The 19,553-nt window shown below is 32.9% G+C and overlaps 2 protein-coding genes across 3 annotated transcripts in view; both read left to right on the forward strand.

Annotated features, from left to right (window-relative positions):
• The first annotated feature begins 952 nt into the window (after positions 1-952).
• On the forward strand, positions 953-2,363 carry LOC111691468. Its single transcript, XM_023454358.1, has 2 exons — positions 953-1,550; positions 1,614-2,363. The coding sequence occupies exons 1-2, from the start codon at positions 1,257-1,259 to the stop codon at positions 2,304-2,306; spliced, it is 987 nt and encodes a 328-aa protein (XP_023310126.1). The 5' UTR covers positions 953-1,256; the 3' UTR covers positions 2,307-2,363.
• A 925-nt stretch (positions 2,364-3,288) lies between these two features.
• The window catches only part of LOC108906738 (equilibrative nucleoside transporter 3), a 50,724-nt gene continuing 34,459 nt past the window's right edge, over positions 3,289-19,553 (forward strand). Inside the window, exons 1-6 of one of the 2 annotated variants that reach the window (XM_018710090.2) lie at positions 3,289-3,452; positions 3,507-3,649; positions 11,365-11,614; positions 11,673-11,723; positions 15,953-16,414; positions 18,066-18,151. In XM_018710090.2, the coding sequence (XP_018565606.1) occupies positions 3,440-3,452; positions 3,507-3,649; positions 11,365-11,614; positions 11,673-11,723; positions 15,953-16,414; positions 18,066-18,151 (1,005 nt within the window). In that variant the 5' untranslated portion in view covers positions 3,289-3,439. The remainder of the gene's footprint in view (positions 3,453-3,506; positions 3,650-11,364; positions 11,615-11,672; positions 11,724-15,952; positions 16,415-18,065; positions 18,152-19,553) is intronic. The other variant, XM_018710089.1, reaches the window with a different exon arrangement.

Here is a 19,553-nt window from a genome sequence, read left to right on the forward strand (position 1 = left end):
TATGTAGTTCTTTAAGATGGGTAGTCGTTTCTTGAAATCGATTAAGGCATTTAGAAGTTATGACAGTTTAAAAATTTCAAGATGGCTTCCTTCATACTGGCATTGCTATGGTAATAACAAAAAAAAGTTCTTACAAAACTTATGTTATAAAGTGTTTAAAAGTGTATTTTCAACTTGGGTTATTATACAAGGTGTTAACGAAATAAGTACTCAAAATTGGAGAGTTTTTAAAACATGTCGAAATACGATGAAAACCTTAGTAGAGTTTTTGTCAGTGGCGGCCCCTAAGGGAGATACAGTCCCTTGAAGGGGGTAACTCAGGAAACAGTTTTTATTTCATAACTTCAAAGCGGTTTAATATTAAATCACGAAATTTTGGGGTTGTATTACTATTTATATGGTTAATAATCAGTATAATATACAAATCAAAATTTGCTACAGGAGCCTAAGAAAATGCGGGATCATGGGGCAAATTTTACAATTTCTTTTCTATACGCAATTTTTTCTACTTCCTGAACCGAAAATATGAAAATCTATAATATTTTGCATAAAAAAGGTACTCTTGTCAGATTTTAATAGTATGAGCCGTTTTCTAGTAAAATCCATTTCAATAATTCATTACTGACTCAAACTTCCTACTGATAAATGTACCTATCAAATTGTGCCGTGAGAATATTATTATTTTTATTTAATTTTCCTTTTGTACTATTATTATTGTTATTCTAGTTGTTATGTAACTCTTACTAAATCAGGGTTTAATATCACAGTTAAGTAGTAGTAGTAGTTTTGTAGTAAACAGTAACATTAAAAATTTTGAATAATATTCCTCTGTATCTAAACAAATAGCCCTATAATAATTTAGTTTATCTACGACTATTTAATAATAGACGCATTATAATTGTGATAGTAAGTACATAATGAAACTCATATTACACACCCGTGAAATATGAGTTTCATATTCCACAGGTGTGGAATATGAATTTTTATACGTATCCCTTATAGCTTCTGACCGCGCTACAAAATAGAATCGAGCTTGCTTGAATTGTTGTTACTATCGTAACTAATGTAATTGATTTGACAACACTTCGCAAAATAAAACATTTTTGACTTTTGCAGTAATTTTGCAGTTTAATTCTGACAGTGAAAATGAAATTCGATGCACCCCTCCTGAAATTCGTGAAGCCGCGAAATTAGCATCATTGGAATTACTTCCAGAGAAATCACGAAAAAATTACACAATTGTATATAACAGCTTTATGGACTGGCGACTAAAAATTGGCACAAATTCGTTTTCCGAAGACACTTTGTTGGTATATTTCAAGGAATTGACAAAAAAATGTAAATCGTCTACATTGTGGAGCCATTATTCCATGCTTAAGAGCACACTTAACCTTAAACATAATATGAATATAGAATCTTACGCAAAAGTTCGAGCTTTATTAAAAAGGCAGTCAGAAGGCTACCAACCCAAGAAATCAAAGGCATTTACTGGAGATGAAATATACAAATTTATAACTGAAGCACCGGATACTAAATACCTAGCCACGAAGGTAAAAATATAAGTTAGAATTTAACTAAATAATACTAAGGTTTTTTGTTTTTTGTTCTTATAGGTTGCATTAATAATGGGAGTGATGGGAGCTTGCCGCTCAAATGAGTTATATGAAATGAAAACAAAGGATCTGCAATTTTTTGAAGGTTGCATAAACGTATCGGTTCCAATTACGAAGACAAAAGTTCCCAGAAATTTTACTGTTACCGGAGATTTTTATAATATCGTCAAAAAATATTCAGAGCTCAGACCATCGGATGTATCAAGTTCTTTCTTCCTAAATTTTCAAAATGGGAAATGCACAAAACAAGTTATTGGTATAAATAAATTTGGAAGAATGGGTAAAGAAATAGCAGAATTTTTGAAACTACCGGATCCAGTAAAATACACAGGACATTGCCTTCGACGATCTTCTGCCACTTTGTATGCTGATGGAGGGGCCAATATGACTGCCCTTAAACGCCATGGGGGATGGAAGTCAGCCTCTGTGGCTGAAGGTTATATTGCTGACTCTAAAAAAAATAAAATGGATGCCGCCAATAAAATTTTGCACCAAATCAATCCAAATTCTATCAGTATTTCGAATGCAAATTCATGTCCATCTACATATGCTGATGGTGTCAGCAATTTTACTATTGATAATTTTGCCATTACCAATAAGACCAGTGATGTAAATATTAATACTACGAAAACACCTCCAACCATACATTTTAATAATTGTCATAACCTTACAATTAATTTTATAAATAAATAAACTTTAGTTGCCCTAGTAACAGCAATCCAATCATACGCTAATTTTAAATAATTCATTATAAAAATTTCTAATTTTAAATAAATGTTTCCCAATCTACAAATTATTTTTTTTTTAAACAATATGATGAGTGAGTATTTGCCTCGCGTATAATGGCTATATTACACTCGCCTACGGCTCGTGTAATATAGCCTACATTATACGCTCGTTAAATAATATACTATTATATTTATTACAGTATCTAAATTCAAATTTCTTAGATTGGAATATTGAGTAGATAATCTAATCAGTAATTGACATATACTTGACATCTCTGTTATGTGTCATAAATAAGTAGTAATTTTCTCATGGCGCAATTTGATATATTTATTTTCAGCAGAAATTTAAATTTAAGAAAACGGCTCATGCTATTGAAATCTAACAAGAGTACCTTATTCATGCAAAATATGATAAATTTAAGAAGTAGAAAAAATTGCGTACAAAGAAAAAATTGTAAAATTTGCCCTATGGTCCCGGATTTTCTTACGCCCCTGTACCAAATTTTGATTTGTATATTATGCCGATTATTAAGCATATAAATGGTAATACAACCCCAAAATTTCTTGATTTAATATTAAACCGTTTTGATGATATGCAATAAAAACTGTTTCCTGAGTTACCCCTTCAAGGGGCTGTATCTCCCTTGGGCCCCCCACTGACAAAAACGCTACGAAGGTTTTCATCATATTTCGACATGTTTTACATACCCTCCAATTTTGAGTACTTATTTCGTTAACACCTTGTATAAGCAAAATTTCGAAAAAACGACGATTTTCTGTAACACTATAGCAGTTGCGCCATCTAGGGATGAAGTTACAAACTTGAAAATATTTTAAATCAATTTCTTTTGGCCGCATTTGTTAATAGATTATTTACCCCATAATCGTAGCATGTCTAGTTTCCTATATACATCCACTCCGTACCGTTAATGGATCACCCTGCATATCATTTGCAGCATAATTTAGTAACGATTGGATTACTCATCTAATCAGTTACGTGTTTCTCTTATCCCGTCAGTATCATTATTGTTAGCAAAGGTGTAAAAATATTAGTTGTTTAACCACAGCTCTGTTTATAGTGTGTACGCGACGCTCAAAATGGCAACGAATGGTAATCCACCTATTTAAGTGATCGAAAAATTGATTTATACCTTACCGTTTACAGATGTCGAAGAGACCGAACAGATAATACCAAACGAGGAGGTGGAAAAAGTTAATGAACCAGTTAGCTATTTATTCATAGTACTTTTCTATTTTCTGGGAGCCACGTGTTTTATACCAAACAACTTCTATGTGACAGCAAATGAGGTATGCTTCATTGAACACCTGATATACAGACGCTGTTTTTTTGCTGACAAAATATTATACAAGTTGCTACAGTTATGTTGCGAGTAACTTTTAGGGTTGATTCCTTCCGTTAAAATAAACAAAAATATAATTCGCATTTATTTGAATGAAAGCAGTGACTAACAATTCTTGTTATAGTCACTGATGAAAGGTAGACATGCGAATCTATATAATTGCCTACCTCTAGTTATCGATAAATTAGAGTAATACAACTGTTATCTATGATAATAACATTTGGATATTTTCTCGTAAACCGTACATTTTACGAAAAAAAAAGTTTTAATTGGATATGGTCGATTCAAAGTGCAAGTCAAATAAGTTTTTTTGATTCTGACGCTAATGGTTAGTTTATTTTTCATATTTTACATGACTTCGAAGTATATATGTGCAATTAATTATTTATCAAAAAAAAAAATATGTTTCTCGCTTAATCTTAAAATGCCACTTTTGTCCTTTTTTCCGATAACTTTTCCTATCAAAAAAAGTTTCAGATAAAAGTTGTAGGATATCATAAAACCAATATGCTGATTGCTCCGATTTGACTTTGACCTCAAGAATCTATTGATACAAAAATAAGCTTGAAAATATTAAATAGCACAGAGCATCGAGTTTTGCATCTGACCACGGAATCAGAAAATGTTTCTAGTATGTTCTTGCAAGGTCATTTGAAAGTCAAGCTTACTTTTCTCTGGACAACTCGTCAAAATCATTTTAAGCATAATTTGTAGGGATTTAAATGATAAATTGGATGGTGAACTTGATTTTAACCTGAAGCTAATTAAAAAATAACTAGCCATTTCCCCGTTACCACCCCGATACACCTCCTTCTGGGAGTTGAAATGTCAATTCTCATATAAAGTTGAGTAGGGTGTGTATTTTCTGGGCCACTAAGAATGAAGAAGACTACCCAAAATGAATTAGACCCCTCGTTACCCCATAGCGTCACTTTACCACTACCATACACCCCTTTCTGAGGGTTGAAGTGTCAATTTTCATACAAAGTCGAGTGGGTTGTGTATGCCTACGTTTTCTAGGCTGCTGAAAACAAAGAAGACTACCGAAAATGAATCCAACCCCCTCGTCAACCTTCAGCACCCTTTACCCCCCACATTTGTTTTCAGCAGCCTGGAAAACGTAGGCATACACAACCCACTCGACTTTGTATGAAAATTAACACTTCAACTTCCCACCCCTTGTTTGAGGTGGTAAAGTGACGCGGGGGGTAACGAGGGTGGTCTTATTCATTTTTGGTAGACTTCTTCGTTCTTAGTGGCCCAGAAAACAAAGGAATACTCACCCTAGTCGACTGTATGGAAATTGACATTTTAACTCCCAGAAAGGGATGTACAGGGGTGGTAAAGAGACGCTAGGGGGAAACGAGGGGGTCTAATTCATTTTTGATTGTCTGTTTCGTTCTTAGTGGCGGTAACGGGGAAATGGCTAGTTAATTTTTTTTATGGTCATATTCGGTTTCAGCGACCCAAAAACGGAGGGGTAGGGGGGTCTACCCTCTGGGTCTTGACATTTTTTTGTGTGTACCTATGTTATTAATCTAACAATGTGCCAAATTCTAAAGAGATCATATTAATAGTTTCAGTCAAATGCGTCTATTAAATTCTATTACTTTTATATCCATTATTTTTATGACCTTTTGACCTTCAAATGATCAAATGATCTTGCAAAAATTCTCTGATCCCAAAGTCCAACATAAAATTTGGTGTTATTTGCTGGCATAAAAAATAGCGTAATCCATTCGATATTAAGTTGACCTTAGTTTGACCTGACAACTTGTGGTATTGGTCAAATCCATGGGCATCATCTAAAAATAATTTTGTCAAATCACCAGCAAAATTTGTCGCTCTTTCAATTGATGGCATAAAAAATAGAGTATTCCATTTAATATTTTCAAATTGACCTTGATTTCACCTTGAAACTTAATGTCAGCCTTAAATCCATGGTCAGCGGCATATTGATTTTTTGATATCTTGCAACATTTATGTGAAACTTTTTTTGATAGATTTCAATCCTGAAAAGGAGGAAACGGGTTTTTTTAGGACACAATATATTTTTTTCGTTTATCTAAAAAGTTATGTCGATTTAGTCATTTATATCCTCTATCATCGTTATATTTATAAACAAGCTGAATCATCTACGGGATTATCTATAAATCTCCTTTATTGTGATTCACTAATTTGCGGTTAAGATATTTTAATGGTACATAATGTAGACATACGTAAAAAATGCTGTATGGTCAGATATACAATTAGAATAAGAAGATATATCAGATAAAACAGTTTTTAAATAAAAAACACGCTATTTTATTTCACAGAAAATGATAAAACAATGCATTAAATATACTTCGGTATTAGTCATTCATTAGTTCAACTTAATCTCTTCACAGTTGATGAACTTAAATCACTATTCCGAATTATAGCGTCGAAACCTTCATTATTTGTAAAATCTCACTCAACAATGAAAACGCGTTGTTCGTTACTGTAGCGCTCAGTTGTTTATAACCCTGAACTATCAGCGGTCACGCTGTTTTTTTTTTTCGGTTGCCAATACTTTACCGTAAATATGGCGCAAAATTCAAACCTTCAAAGCGTGAATTTTGGGACAGAAGTATCAGTAATAAACTTTATTTTAGCGTATGGTAAATAAAATCGAGCAGAAGCCTTTAGAATAACAGGGAACCGTAGTAAATAATGAAAAATATTATTGCATTAGCAATACTTCCTCATAGTACATGTTTTTTTTCATTTCAAATAAACTACTACTACAATTGCAGTATTACAAGTTACAAGCAGTGCCGTACTGTACATTTTCTGCGCAGTATATATTAGACAAGGAAGAAATTTCAAGAGTTGTGAAAAATTAATTCAAACAAATATTTTAACGATTTAGTATTATAATATACAGGGTGGCCCAATTAAAACAGTCCACCTGAAATATTTTCAATGCAACAGGTTTTTCCGGAAAACCCTGAAACAGATCGATTTTGCTTTCAAGGGGAACATCTTTTGATCATAAATTCATGGATGTAGGGTCATCTAAACGGGGTGGCAACCCCTTCAAAAATCTTAAATGGCACGGGGGGTTAAGTGGCACATCATTTTAAAGGTATTTCATTTCTCTTCATAAACATGCTGAAATTTTTTTGTTCTGCTTTAAAATTAATGTAAAAAACCTGTTGGAACTGTCGGTGGAATAAATCGAAAAAAAGACTTAAAATAGTAATAAAAAAACTCAGAGGATAATGAAATTGTAAAAAATTAGGTTTATCATCGAAGTCTTGATAAGGTGATGGGTTTTATTAGAATTTTACATGTAGTTTTGCTCCGATTTTACATCGATCAGAATTGTCTAGATATTGAAATCCATTGTTTTTTTATTATTCACTATTTTGAAGCAAACGATTCGAATTATCATGGCTTACACCACTGCAGAGGGAATTGAAATTGTCACTCTCTATTTTCGAAATAATGAAATGACCTGGGAAACTGCAAGAATTTTTAATGAAAGGCATCCCAGTTCCGGTAAGAATCTCAGTTATCCCTACGTAATAAATTTAATATCTAAATTCATGAAGACTGGATCCGTTGCTAACAAAAAACATGAAAGGCAACACACTGTTACTGACAAGGTCGCACAGGTTGCAATTTTGAGACATGTTGAACTGGATGCCACTTTAAGCGCCAGAAAATTAGAGGCAACTTCAGGAATTCCACGTAGTAGTCTTCAGAGGATCTTGAAAAAGCATCAGTTTCGTCCGTATATTCATCTCATGCAAGAGCTCAATGAAGATGATCCAGATCGCCGTATACAATTTTGTGAACAGTTGAGTGAAAAAATGTTGATCAATCCCAATTTTTTATATTGTACATGCTTTTCTGACGATTGCAGATTCTTTCTTAAAGGTTACGTCAACAGACATAATTGCAGAAGAACACTTTGTAAAGGTTTTAGTAATCTTCCATAATCGTGAATCAAATTTGAAATAATTTGGAAGAAAACAAAAAGAAAAAGTAGGAGCGAAAATTACTATTGCACTATTGCAAATACAGTAGCGACATTCCTTTAACCTGAGAATGTTTTGAACAGAGTTTTTACTAAGTTTTTTCATCGTTTTGATCATCAAATCAGCCATCAAAGCAACACACACTGACAGGGTGATTTCACTTTAGATACAAAAATTACAGGACTAGATTCATTACCAAAAAGTAAGTATAAACTTTTTTCCTGTGGAAGTGGGTATTCGAGATACAAGGTGTTAAAGTTTACAAAAAAAAGTATTTTTTTCTGCCATATCTTCATACTGCGCTGACGGAATTGAATGAAATTTACTAAAGCCTGATTTACGAGCGAGTAAAAGCAAATATTTCTTTATAAATGACCGAGCTGGCTGTTTCTTGATGTATTTTCGTAAACTGAATGTGAATCCGTGGTTAAAATAGCTCTATCATCCGTCAGTCTTCAGAAATCGGTGAGGCACCCACTGAAGAACAGCGATTGCGACACGTACTGCTTTAGCGACATCTTATGTTTTTACGCATGCTGAACACTTATCCGTCATCAGCATATCTGCAGCATTTCTCAGTCTTCAGAAAATAGTTGAAGCACCTTCAGAAAACTTGACTTGATGGTCATCGAGCACGTGGATTCGATAACTTCAGAAGGCTGTAGCTTCAAAACAGTAGTTTTTTCGACCTAGGTCCCATGGACTTTTTTAATAGACACACTGAGGATTATCATTCGGTAAAGTTTCGAATCATTCGACCGGAACCAGTTTTCCATAAGGATAGTTGCGGGGTTTTTTAAAAAAGTTAACGTTTATTGGTGCACCGTAACTTACAATCAAATTATTGATCCATATTACCAAACCATAATCGTAATTTAGACGCAAATTATTACTTGACAATTTTAAATGAATAGGTACTTCTTGCCACAATAGGATAAAGAAAATTTAGAATTTAGACGCAATATAATATTCCAATATGATGTTTGTACGTCACATAGTATTCATATATTTAAAAATTTTTAAAATTTCGCGCATAAGATTTGAGCTATACATATAATAAGATCGCGTTACTCTTGAGGTAATTTTGGTTTTTCCAATTTTGTGAACGCCCCGTATAAATTTTTAGTTTTCTGAAACTGGCGACTTTTTGTCGAAAAATGAAAAATATTTTTTTTTACAAGAGTAATTAAGCCAATCCGGAGATACACTGTATATTTGTTTAAAATTCATGCAAAAATTGATTCTTTTGTCTGCATTATTAGTTAGTAAGTTTTACGATGATCTTGTTTTAGTATTTTAGTTTATTCATTCCTGATGAACCTGCTGAAATTGTGGCAAAGATTAGAGGAGAATTGTAGGTAATCCCCTTAGAGAAAATCATGTCATGATAAGTTCCTCTATAAATAGCCTGATCAGAAGATGTTAAAAGTGTATTGATGCGGAAGGACTTCGTTTTGAACAATTGTAGTAGGTCTCATTACTTAATTACTTAGTCGACCTATTTACTAATGTTACTTTATTTAGTTTGATATTTTTTCCAGAAATAAAATTATTTCTACAAAAAACCGCCAGTGGCATATTCTTTTCTTGGGAATAGTTGGCGGACGTCACTGGTTAAAACCAGGAGGATTTCATCAAATAAAAGGATTAATTTATTAGGAAAATTTAATAAAACAAGCCAAAATATCTCCTAAACGGCTTCAACTATTAAAAAACACCAAGAAATATTTTTCATTCAATTAACGTAGTGGTACTTGAATATAACATTATTTCTCTAAAAAATCGCCAGTGGCGTATTTTTTATTGGAAAAATGGGGCGGCATTGCATTCAACAAAAGGTCTAAAATAAGTGAATACGCTATAGTAAATTTCATTCAATTCCGTCAGCGCATTATGAAGATGTGACACAAAATATCATTCTTTTTTGTAAACTTTAACACCCTGTATCTCGAATCCCCCAAGAAAATGGTTTATAACTTTACTAATTTTTTGGTAATGGATCTATTCCTGCAGTTTCTGTATTTAAAGTGAAATCACCCTGTATACTATCTCAAATTTTATTTTACTTACAATATTTTTATGTTCACTTAAATATTTACCTAAATGTATGAAATGCTGAAGATGAAAAAATTGCGAAATACTCACACTGCCATCATAACTAGTAATAATATAATATAATCCGTAGAATCCGCCTGAGGATTGTAAAAATTGTGCATCATGCACAAAATTGCGAAAGTAACATAAAATCAGATGCGATTATTTGCCAGTTGTAATCAGTAATGTGGAAATTAACTTAATTTTTCATGTTTACGCATTTCCTAAGCTTCCTAGATTATTAAATTTTATAAATTCCAGACATTTAATCTGTGTATTGAGATTCTGAGGTTTTAAGTCATGCTTATTAAGGTTACATAGCCAGAGATTGAGAGAAGAGAACTATGATCACTGTTAATCCATATATACAGCGTGGTAAAAAAGTTCTGCATAAAATTCATATTTTCGTTAAACAATTTTTTTTTTCGAAAAACGGTGAGACCCGTCGATTTTTATTTGATCCAGGTCACCTTTTTATGTGGAAAAATTTTTTTTTTCGATAATCCACTTACGGCAGCGATGACATAATTTTTTTTTAAATGACAACGCATATTTTTTTCGTTCGAAATTGATGACAGTGATAATTATCTAAACAACGGTGTGAAAATTTCGATGTCTTACATAACAATTTTTTTTAGAAAAATGCACCTTAAGTTCTTATAAGTGATAATTGTCTACTTACACTATTAATGGCTCCGAAAAGGACAAAGTTGACAAAATTACATTTCAAACGAGTAAAATTACACTAATGTTTGTGTAAGTCTAGCGAAATTGTTCGAATTGCCCACCCTGTACCATTTGGCATTGTCCTAAGCGTGTGTAAACGCCGTCTACACTTCGTTCAAGCATTCCCGGGTCGATTTGATTTATTTCAAAACGAATACGGTTTTTAAGTTCTTCCAAATCACCTGGTCTGTTTGTGTACACACGCGATTTCAAATAGCCCCACAAAAAAAAGTCTAGAGGTGTTAAATCAGGCGAACGCGGAGGCCACTCGATTGTTCCGCGTCGCCCGATCCACCGGCCAGTAAACGTAAATCAAATCGACCCGGGAATGCTTGAACGAAGTGTAGACGGCGTTTACACACGCTTAGGACAATGCCAAATGGTACAGGGTGGGCAATTCGAACAATTTCGCTAGACTTACACAAACATTAGTGTAATTTTACTCGTTTGAAATGTAATTTTGTCAACTTTGTCCTTTTCGGAGCCATTAATAGTGTAAGTAGACAATTATCACTTATAAGAACTTAAGGTGCATTTTTCTAAAAAAAATTGTTATGTAAGACATCGAAATTTTCACACCGTTGTTTAGATAATTATCACTGTCATCAATTTCGAACGAAAAAAATATGCGTTGTCATTTAAAAAAAAATTATGTCATCGCTGCCGTAAGTGGATTATCGAAAAAAAAATTTTCCACATAACAAGGTGCCCTGGATCAAATAAAAATCGACGGGTCTCACCGTTTCTCGAAAAAAAAATTGTGTAACGAAATATGAATTTTATGCAGAACTTTTTTACCACGCTGTATAATTTTAATCCATAATTCTCATGATTTTAGTACTGGATGTTCAAATTTAGGGATCCCCATATACCGTTTAATAATTCGGATACACAAAAAACAACTCTGCAAAAGAAGTTCACAGCCTACACGAATATGGTTGGAAGTATCGGCATGATTCTCTTCTTATTCATAACATTTGCCATTTCAAAGAAAGTTTCGCTTCAGAAGAGAATCGTGGGGGGAATGTTTTTGTTGCTGGTGCTGTTTTGCATAACTTTGCTCTTCGTATTCGTAAATACTGATTCGTGTAAGCTTTTTTGCACCATAGCCACTACTACTAAAGCTTATCTTCGTTTGTGTTTTAGGGCAGATAGGATTTTTTGTTATTGCTGTGGGAATTTCTGGACTTTTCAGTGGTAAGTTAAAAGCGGTTTCTCCGTTATACATACGAGTATATATACATATACAGTACGCGCCTAAAGTATGGAATAAATTCAGTAAAAACGAACCAAATATTTTTTGTGAAAAATCCTCAAACAGGTCGATTTTTAATTTAAAAAATACATATTTTAGCATAAAAGGCGATTTTCAACCGTCATTTGTTTTCGAGTAATGACGTTATCGACATTTTTTTTAAATATCAACCCCCTATTTTTTTCTTGATTCTGAAAGATCGTTTCATTGTCGATACGACAGTATTAAAATGTTACCATCTCACATAGGAAAGTTTTCGAGTAAATGACGATTGAATGTTAGAAAACGTAAATTTTATTCATTAAAACAATAATAACAATTCCTATGTCAAGCAAATACAATTCATTAAGTTTTCTACCTAAATTAAGTGTACATTACTACTACAAAATTACTACAAGCGCTGGAACAAGGTCATTTTGCAAAAACTCTAAATATCTTTCTCCTGTAAGGGTTCCTTCAAAGAAGAAAGGCCATACTTTTCTGTTGTCAGGTATTCTAGCCCACACATTTAATTTCTGTGGGTGTTGGGTATGTGTCTCTGCCATCCAATGAGGATTTTCCCGACTCCAATACCTGCAAGTTTGACGGTTCACTGTACCATTGAGACAAAACGTGGCTTCGTCTGAAAAAAGTATTTGCCGGTGTAAATCTCTATTTACTACTACATAAATTCATCATAATTTCACAAAAGTATAAGTGGCAGTCGTGATCGTCTTCATTGAGTTCCTGCACAAGTTGAATTTTGTAAGGATGATATTTTTCCTCCCTCAGGATACGTAGTACTGTGGTCTGACTAATTTAATTGTTTAATGTAACCAATCATGAAGTATTATGAGGATTATTTACCATACTTATCAAAATGTTCTGTTTGTGATCTTCACTAACGCTTGGACGTCCAGGTTTTGGAATATCTACAACATTGCCAGTTTCTCTAAATTTAGATTCTATCTTACTGACTGTTGATTGGCTGATACGGCGATCTGGATGTTTTTCATTAAATATATCGCAAACTTCCTACTGCGTTCTAGTCTTATTCCCGCATCCGATGAGAATTAAAATTTCAATTCTTTGTGTGACAGTTAAATGTGCCATAATACTTTAAATTCAACAATAATTTTTATATCGCTTACAATACTTATAAATTCGGTATGACAGTGACAGTTTGTAAAGATTTACACCTACGTGATCCATAAAAAACTTCAGGTATTTCGAAAAACTAAATTTGATAACGTTTTTGCTTTATTTTAATTGATTTGGGTTTTCTAACATTCAATAGTCATTTACTCGAAAACTTTCCTATGTAAGTTGGTAACATTTTAATACTGTCGGATCGACAATGAAACGATCTTTTAGAATCAGGAAAAAAATAGGGGGTTGCTATTTAAAAAAAATGTCGATGACGTCATTACTCGAAAACAAATGACGGTTGAAAATCGCCTTTTATACTAAAATATGTATTTTTTAAATTAAAAATCGACCTGTCCGAGGATTTTTCTCAAAAAGAATTTGTTTCGTTTTTACTGAATTTATTCCATATTTTTTAGGCGCGTACTGTATATTAGATTTTCATTATTATTTGCTTAATCCAAAACGGAAAGAGGTGGACTCTACAAACTCATACATTGTTAGGACACTATTTTGCAATTTTTACACGAGGAATTGGATATACATACTTCAAATTTAATGAATAATTAACTTGAAGAATGTTATGTAGCTATAATCAGCGGTTTGGGTTCAAAAAATATTTTTTAAGTGTATACATTATTTTGCCACCCATATTACAATACTTAACAAAGTGCTAGTAGTCATTGATTTTGTAGGTTGACTGTAATTTCAGTTTGATCTTTAAATCATTGTACCTGCCAATTCTGTTTTATTAGAAGCGGAATAATAAATATTCACAATGATCGTGTGTATGCTCAAAAAAATTTACATGCTGCCAAAGTGAAATATGTATTATCTGCATGAATTTCGCAACAATTTTTGGTTTGGGATCATTGATAGCATTACTATTGGCCCTGTTAATCTAACCAATAGACTGATTGGGGAATTTTAGTTAGAATGTTTGCAAAACGCGAGTTATTGGAAGATGTGCCGTTATTACTCAGAGCTGACATGTGGTTTATGCATGATGGCGCTCCATCACATTTCACTGTAAATGTCGAGCAGTATCTAAACCAAAAATTCCCTCGTCGATGAATCGGTAGAGGGGATAATATTCCAGTTAAATGGCCTGTACGTTCACCAAACTTAATACCTTACGGCTATTATCTTTAGGGCACTCTGAAAACAACAATGTATGCTTCCACATCTAACATTGAAATAGAGTTGTGGAGGCACATCCAAAATGCCATAAATGTTTTAAAAAATAGCCCTTAAAAACTGCAAAAGATATCCCTTTTCTTCGTCGAATTAACCTTTGTTGTAGATCATTTTGAACAGTTTTTATAATAAGTTGTACTAAATTTAATAAGCCCAACTTTATTACTTTTATCTCCAGCATTTTTTATTGTATTTGATTGTTTTTACGAATTATTTCAATAAAATTAGGCACGTTGTAAATAACTCTAATTCGTTGTATGTGTGTATCCATATCGAAAAATTAATTAACATGTGTTATATTTTATCATAGGAAACACTCATTAAGAATTGGCAGGTACAATGGCTTAAAGATCGAACTGAAATTATAGTCAACCTATAAAATTAGTGACTACTATATATCACTTTGTTAAGTATTGTAATATGGCATTTTTCAAATTTTATTGCCTGAATGTTGCTTGGAAAATATGATCGGCAATATAAATCGCCGAATTTAAGCACAGGCAATATCGCATTGCTTCAGTGTGCGGAACAACATTAATTTGATCTTTAGTGTATTGTGAATAAGTGATAAAATCGTGTATTGCTAGTTGCGTATTGCTTATTGCCCGTTGTTCCAATGTGCGATCCCGCTTAGACTCTGCACGTGTACTAAGCCTAGTGATAACTGATAACAGTGATAACACATAAGCCTCAGATAATAAAATTCTGTCTTTTTTACTAAGTCGTTTTCGATTAGAAAATGTTCAGAAAACCAAAGTATAGTTTAACAATGACACTGACCCGTTTAGTAAACTTCAAGGAATATCAATTAGTTGAAGTTAACATAATACTTAGTGCAATTTATAATGAGACAGAAATTATTCAAACTGGGAATAAAAAACTTAAAATCGACACTTGTGGTACTCCGTTATTAACTTCTTAATGACGAAAATGTTGATTATTATATCCACCACATTCTTTCCTGTCCGTAAGATAGTTTTCAATTAGAGAAACTGAATCATTATTGACTCCAATATAATGTAGCGTAGCAATAAGCAGGAGATGATTGATCATATCAAATGCTAACTAATGCATTAACTAATGCTAACTATTTGCAAAAGTGCTGCAGGTATAATTTGAACGAAATCTTGACTGATAATATATTCATTGGCAATATTTCATACTGACAGATAAGATCTTACTTGTGAGCAGGCAGAATTTTCAAATAAATTTGTATATGTATATTTAATTTAGGTAAAAGCAAAATATTCGCATTAAAAAATTACATGTTGAATATTGGTGAGATTGCAGGACAAGGCATTAATATTACTCAAAAACAAATTCCATTCTATTCTACAACATTTGACGTAATTGAAAGGAAATTTGAATATATTTCATTTTCTAAAACCAACTGAAACCTAAATTCTCCCATGCCATTTACTCGAGAGTAAATATTTATTTTTGCAAGGTCAGCTGTAACATTAGACTTACCTAACTACAACAATTAATAACATGATTATTAATATTATTAACATCCGCAATACGATCGGGAAGCAACGTTCTCTTTTTACCATTATATTCATAAGAATATAAAAGTAAAAAGAAAACAGCCCTTTTAATTCCTGCCACACTGGATTTTCATGTTTTTCACTAATTTGACGTTCTAAAGCTGTGTTAGCTTCATTACTTTGCTTTGTGCCTTAATTGCATCTTCAACTTAATATTATTTGTATGCTACGGAGCTTTTGATTTACATTTTAATACAGTTTTGATTGGACCATAATTTATTATAATATTCCATTGCATCTCTATAAATCTAATTTGATTTAATTTTCCATGTTGCCTTTAATAAAAGCGTTACTACTTCCAGCTAGTACAGCTGTATTACTGATCTCACTCTTCCAACTGTCCGCTCGATTTCCACCAAGATGTATGGCTGCTCAGCTCGCTGGACAGTCAGTATGTGGTATTTTGTCTGCTTCCATACAGGTCCTTACCTTGCTGGCCGCACCCACGGTCAAGGGCACAGCAGGTCTTTACTATGCCATTGCTACAGGGGTGATAACGGCTACAACGATTGCTTACTTGACTGTTTCGAAAAAATCAGAATATTTGCAAAATAAGTTGGAAAATGACCCAGAAGAGGAAGAGGAAGAGGAAGGGGAAGAGACGTCTAGCAAGAAGTTTGATATTGTTAAAATAAAAAGGGTCTTGAGGAAGTTGGCACTGATTCTGGTATCTTTGACTTTGTGTGGGGTTATTACACAGCTTTTGCATCCTGGGCTCACTGCTTTAATAGAGTCTTCAGGAAAAGGGACGAATGTTTGGAGTGGTGAGTACTTCTTTAGATATGATAGCTAGGAAATTGTTAATGAAAACTACTTTCAAAACATTTGTGGTCTCTAAATTATACAGTATTAGTTTGTGTTCACTGTAAAATTCTAATTTCTAATTTCTGTTGCTGATAACAAGATAAATTATCTACAGGGTGATTCATTAACAATGGGAAAGTCGAAAGCTGAAGTACTACACGTGAAATGGTTACCATTGGCGCAAACATGCCTTATCCGAAAGTTGATAGTTCCGGAAATACAGGGTGTTGAAAGTTAAAATTTTAAATTGTATTTTTGCGATTATTCTAAAAATATGTGTGTTAGGAACTTGAAAATTTGTGAAACTATATTTTTTAGGCGTGTTGTAATTTCAGCACTGCTCATAGAGGGCGCCACTTACGACCAATTTTACCGAAAATTTAGTTAATAACTTTTTATTCTGTATATTTAACATGAAACTTGATACAAAACCTGAAAGAGCTATCATTTTTCCATTAATTATGTACTCTTGTTTCATTTCGATATCTCGATCCGTTTTCGAGAAAAATCGATTTAACGAACACTATGTTTTGATAATATGAGAAATTAAAAGCGAAATAAACCACGTGTTTCTTCGTGTTATTACAACAATTAACAATAAAACAAATAAAATACGTAATTATGATTTAAAGTAATTGTTCGAAGAATCCACCGTTGACACTGATATACTTTACAAGTTTTCTGAGAGATCTTCGAGTATGCAATAACATATTGGGACTGCGTCTGACTTCGTTGGCAGCGATTTGTATTCTTTGCCACAACTCTTTACACGAGCCAATAGATTCTTTGTAAACTATATCTTCCATTTGAGACCAAATAGAAAAATCAAGAGTATTGAAGTCCGGACTTCTGGATGGCCAAGCAAAAATGCTTAGACGGCCAATCCAGCGATTTGGAAAAACTGCATCTAAATATGCACGCACTGGCCAAGAAAAATGCGGTGGAGCTCCGTCGTGCATGAACCACATGTCTCTTCTTAAATAAAGTGGAACTTCTTCAAGCCGTGGAAGCATTTTTACTTGGCCACTCAGAAGTCCGGACTTCAATCCTATTCATATTTCTATTTGGAAGAATCTATTGGTTCGTGTGAAGAGTTGTGGCAAAGAATACAAATCGCTGCCAACGAAGTCAAACGCAATCCCAATATGTTGTTTCAAACTCGAAGATTTCTCAGAAAACGTTGTGTAAAGTGTGTAAATGTCAACGGTGGATTCTTCGAATACTGACTTTAAATCATTATTACGAATTTCATTTGTTTTATTGTTAATTGTTGTAATAACACGAAGAAACACTTGGTTTGTTTCGCTTTTAATTTTTCGTATTATCAAAACATAGTAGAGTTGCTTAAAAAAATATAGTTTTACAAATTTTCAAGTTCCTAACCTACATATTGTTATAAAATGTTAACTTTCAACACCCTACATTTCCAAAACTATCAACTTTCGGATGCATGGTTGCGCCAATGGTCACCATTTCACGTGTAGTATCTTCAGCTTTCAATTTTGCCATTGTTAATGAATCACCCTGTACAAGCACTTTTGTTTAAAAACAATTTTGAGTTAATGTAAATTGTAATTTGAATATTTAATTAAGTATTGTTCTTTTTTTCAGATAGCTACTTCTTGCCAGTATGTGTGTTCTTGTTATTTAATACTATGGAATTTATTGGTAGAGAATTGTCCAATCACATCCAATTGGTAGGTAATATTCAACTACTCATTTTTTTTTGAAGAAGCAGTATCTTTATTTAAATTTTAAATTGGGTGTATTTATCAGTTGCTGCAAAATACAGTGTCAAAGTTTTCATGGAGCCAAGGCACAGATTTCTCTTATTTGAAATTGTAACAATTTTGTAAACAGAATTACCTGCAAAATTATTATTCAGATATACGAGTAATTAAATCTGATTTTAATCATAGGCGTCCGGTTTTAAATGCTGGAAGTAGGAGTACCTGAACATTTATTTTTTTTACTTTCACTTAACCCTTTAAAAACTAAGTTAATAGTTAGACAAATTTTTCCTCTTACTTTCTATTTTTTATAAAGATGGTAAACCCTCAAGCTATTTTTTTATCTAGTATAGTTGGCAATAAAAATGTGGCGTAGGAATCTGCATGCCCAGAATTTTTATATTTATTGGAAACATTCACAACAAAAATATACAGGGTGTTCCATCTAAGAAGGATTCTTCAGTAACTCTGTAACTGTCAAATTGATAAAAAATGGTTTTAACAAAAATTGTCTGGAATCATGTAGACCATGTACAGAAAATATTTTTAGCCTTACAGGGCGTTCTATTTCGCGTGGGCCCTACATAACTTTGTTATTTTAAATGGAACACCCTATATATTATTGCATTTATGAATTCCTTGGTTAATATTAGGTAAAGTTTATTAAATGTACATGCTGTTTAAAACTTACCGTTTTCGAGATAATCAGTTGTTTTTCAGCTCTCTAAATGAGGCTAGATAGCGTCTGAATCGTAAGTTAGGAACCTGCAGTTTTCACAGTTCGCTTTGGCATACATTATCTTGTCATGTGTCAGCAAAACGTGTAGCTACGTTATTCAAACTCGGAAATACTGAGACCATGTAACAGCGACAAGAAGACCTTACAAACAATGTTTATTGTACTGTTTGACATACAAAGCAATTTAAAAATCATTCTAGTTTTGATTAACGTTAACGTTGTATTTATTTTACTAAGTAGAGTGTAAAAATTTATTATCATATTTTCAAAATGTCGCTGACGCAGGAAGAAATGATTGGATATGGTTTTTGTCCTCGGTGAGTGCGACAGAAATCCGTTATTGGCATGACGAATTTATACACAGCGCTATCCAGATCGGTGGTGAGATGTTAAACCAAGATGATGAATTTTTTAAACGGGTCATATTCTCCGATGAGGCTACTTTTCATAAAAATGGTTTCGTTACTCGTCATAATTGCCATTATTATTACACAGTAAATCCTCACCAATAGGCATGATGACAGTAACCAAGAATCACTAAAATGATGATTTATCTAATGAAATATGATTCAAGGATTTAAAAAAACGTATTTATTTTTATATTACGAGCTAGATTGATAATATTTTTGA

Source organism: Anoplophora glabripennis, unplaced genomic scaffold (genome assembly GCF_000390285.2).
Source record: "Anoplophora glabripennis isolate ALB-LARVAE unplaced genomic scaffold, Agla_2.0 scaffold187, whole genome shotgun sequence".
NCBI classification, from domain to species: Eukaryota; Metazoa; Arthropoda; class Insecta; order Coleoptera; family Cerambycidae; genus Anoplophora; species Anoplophora glabripennis.

Coding starts and splice junctions, on each gene's coding strand:
- LOC111691468 (XM_023454358.1), top strand. CDS start 1,257: ATGGACTGGCGACTAAAAATTGGCACAAATTCGTTTTCCGAAGACACT. Junction 1,551..1,613: donor CTAAATACCTAGCCACGAAG/GTAAAAATATAA, acceptor TTGTTCTTATAG/GTTGCATTAATAATGGGAGT.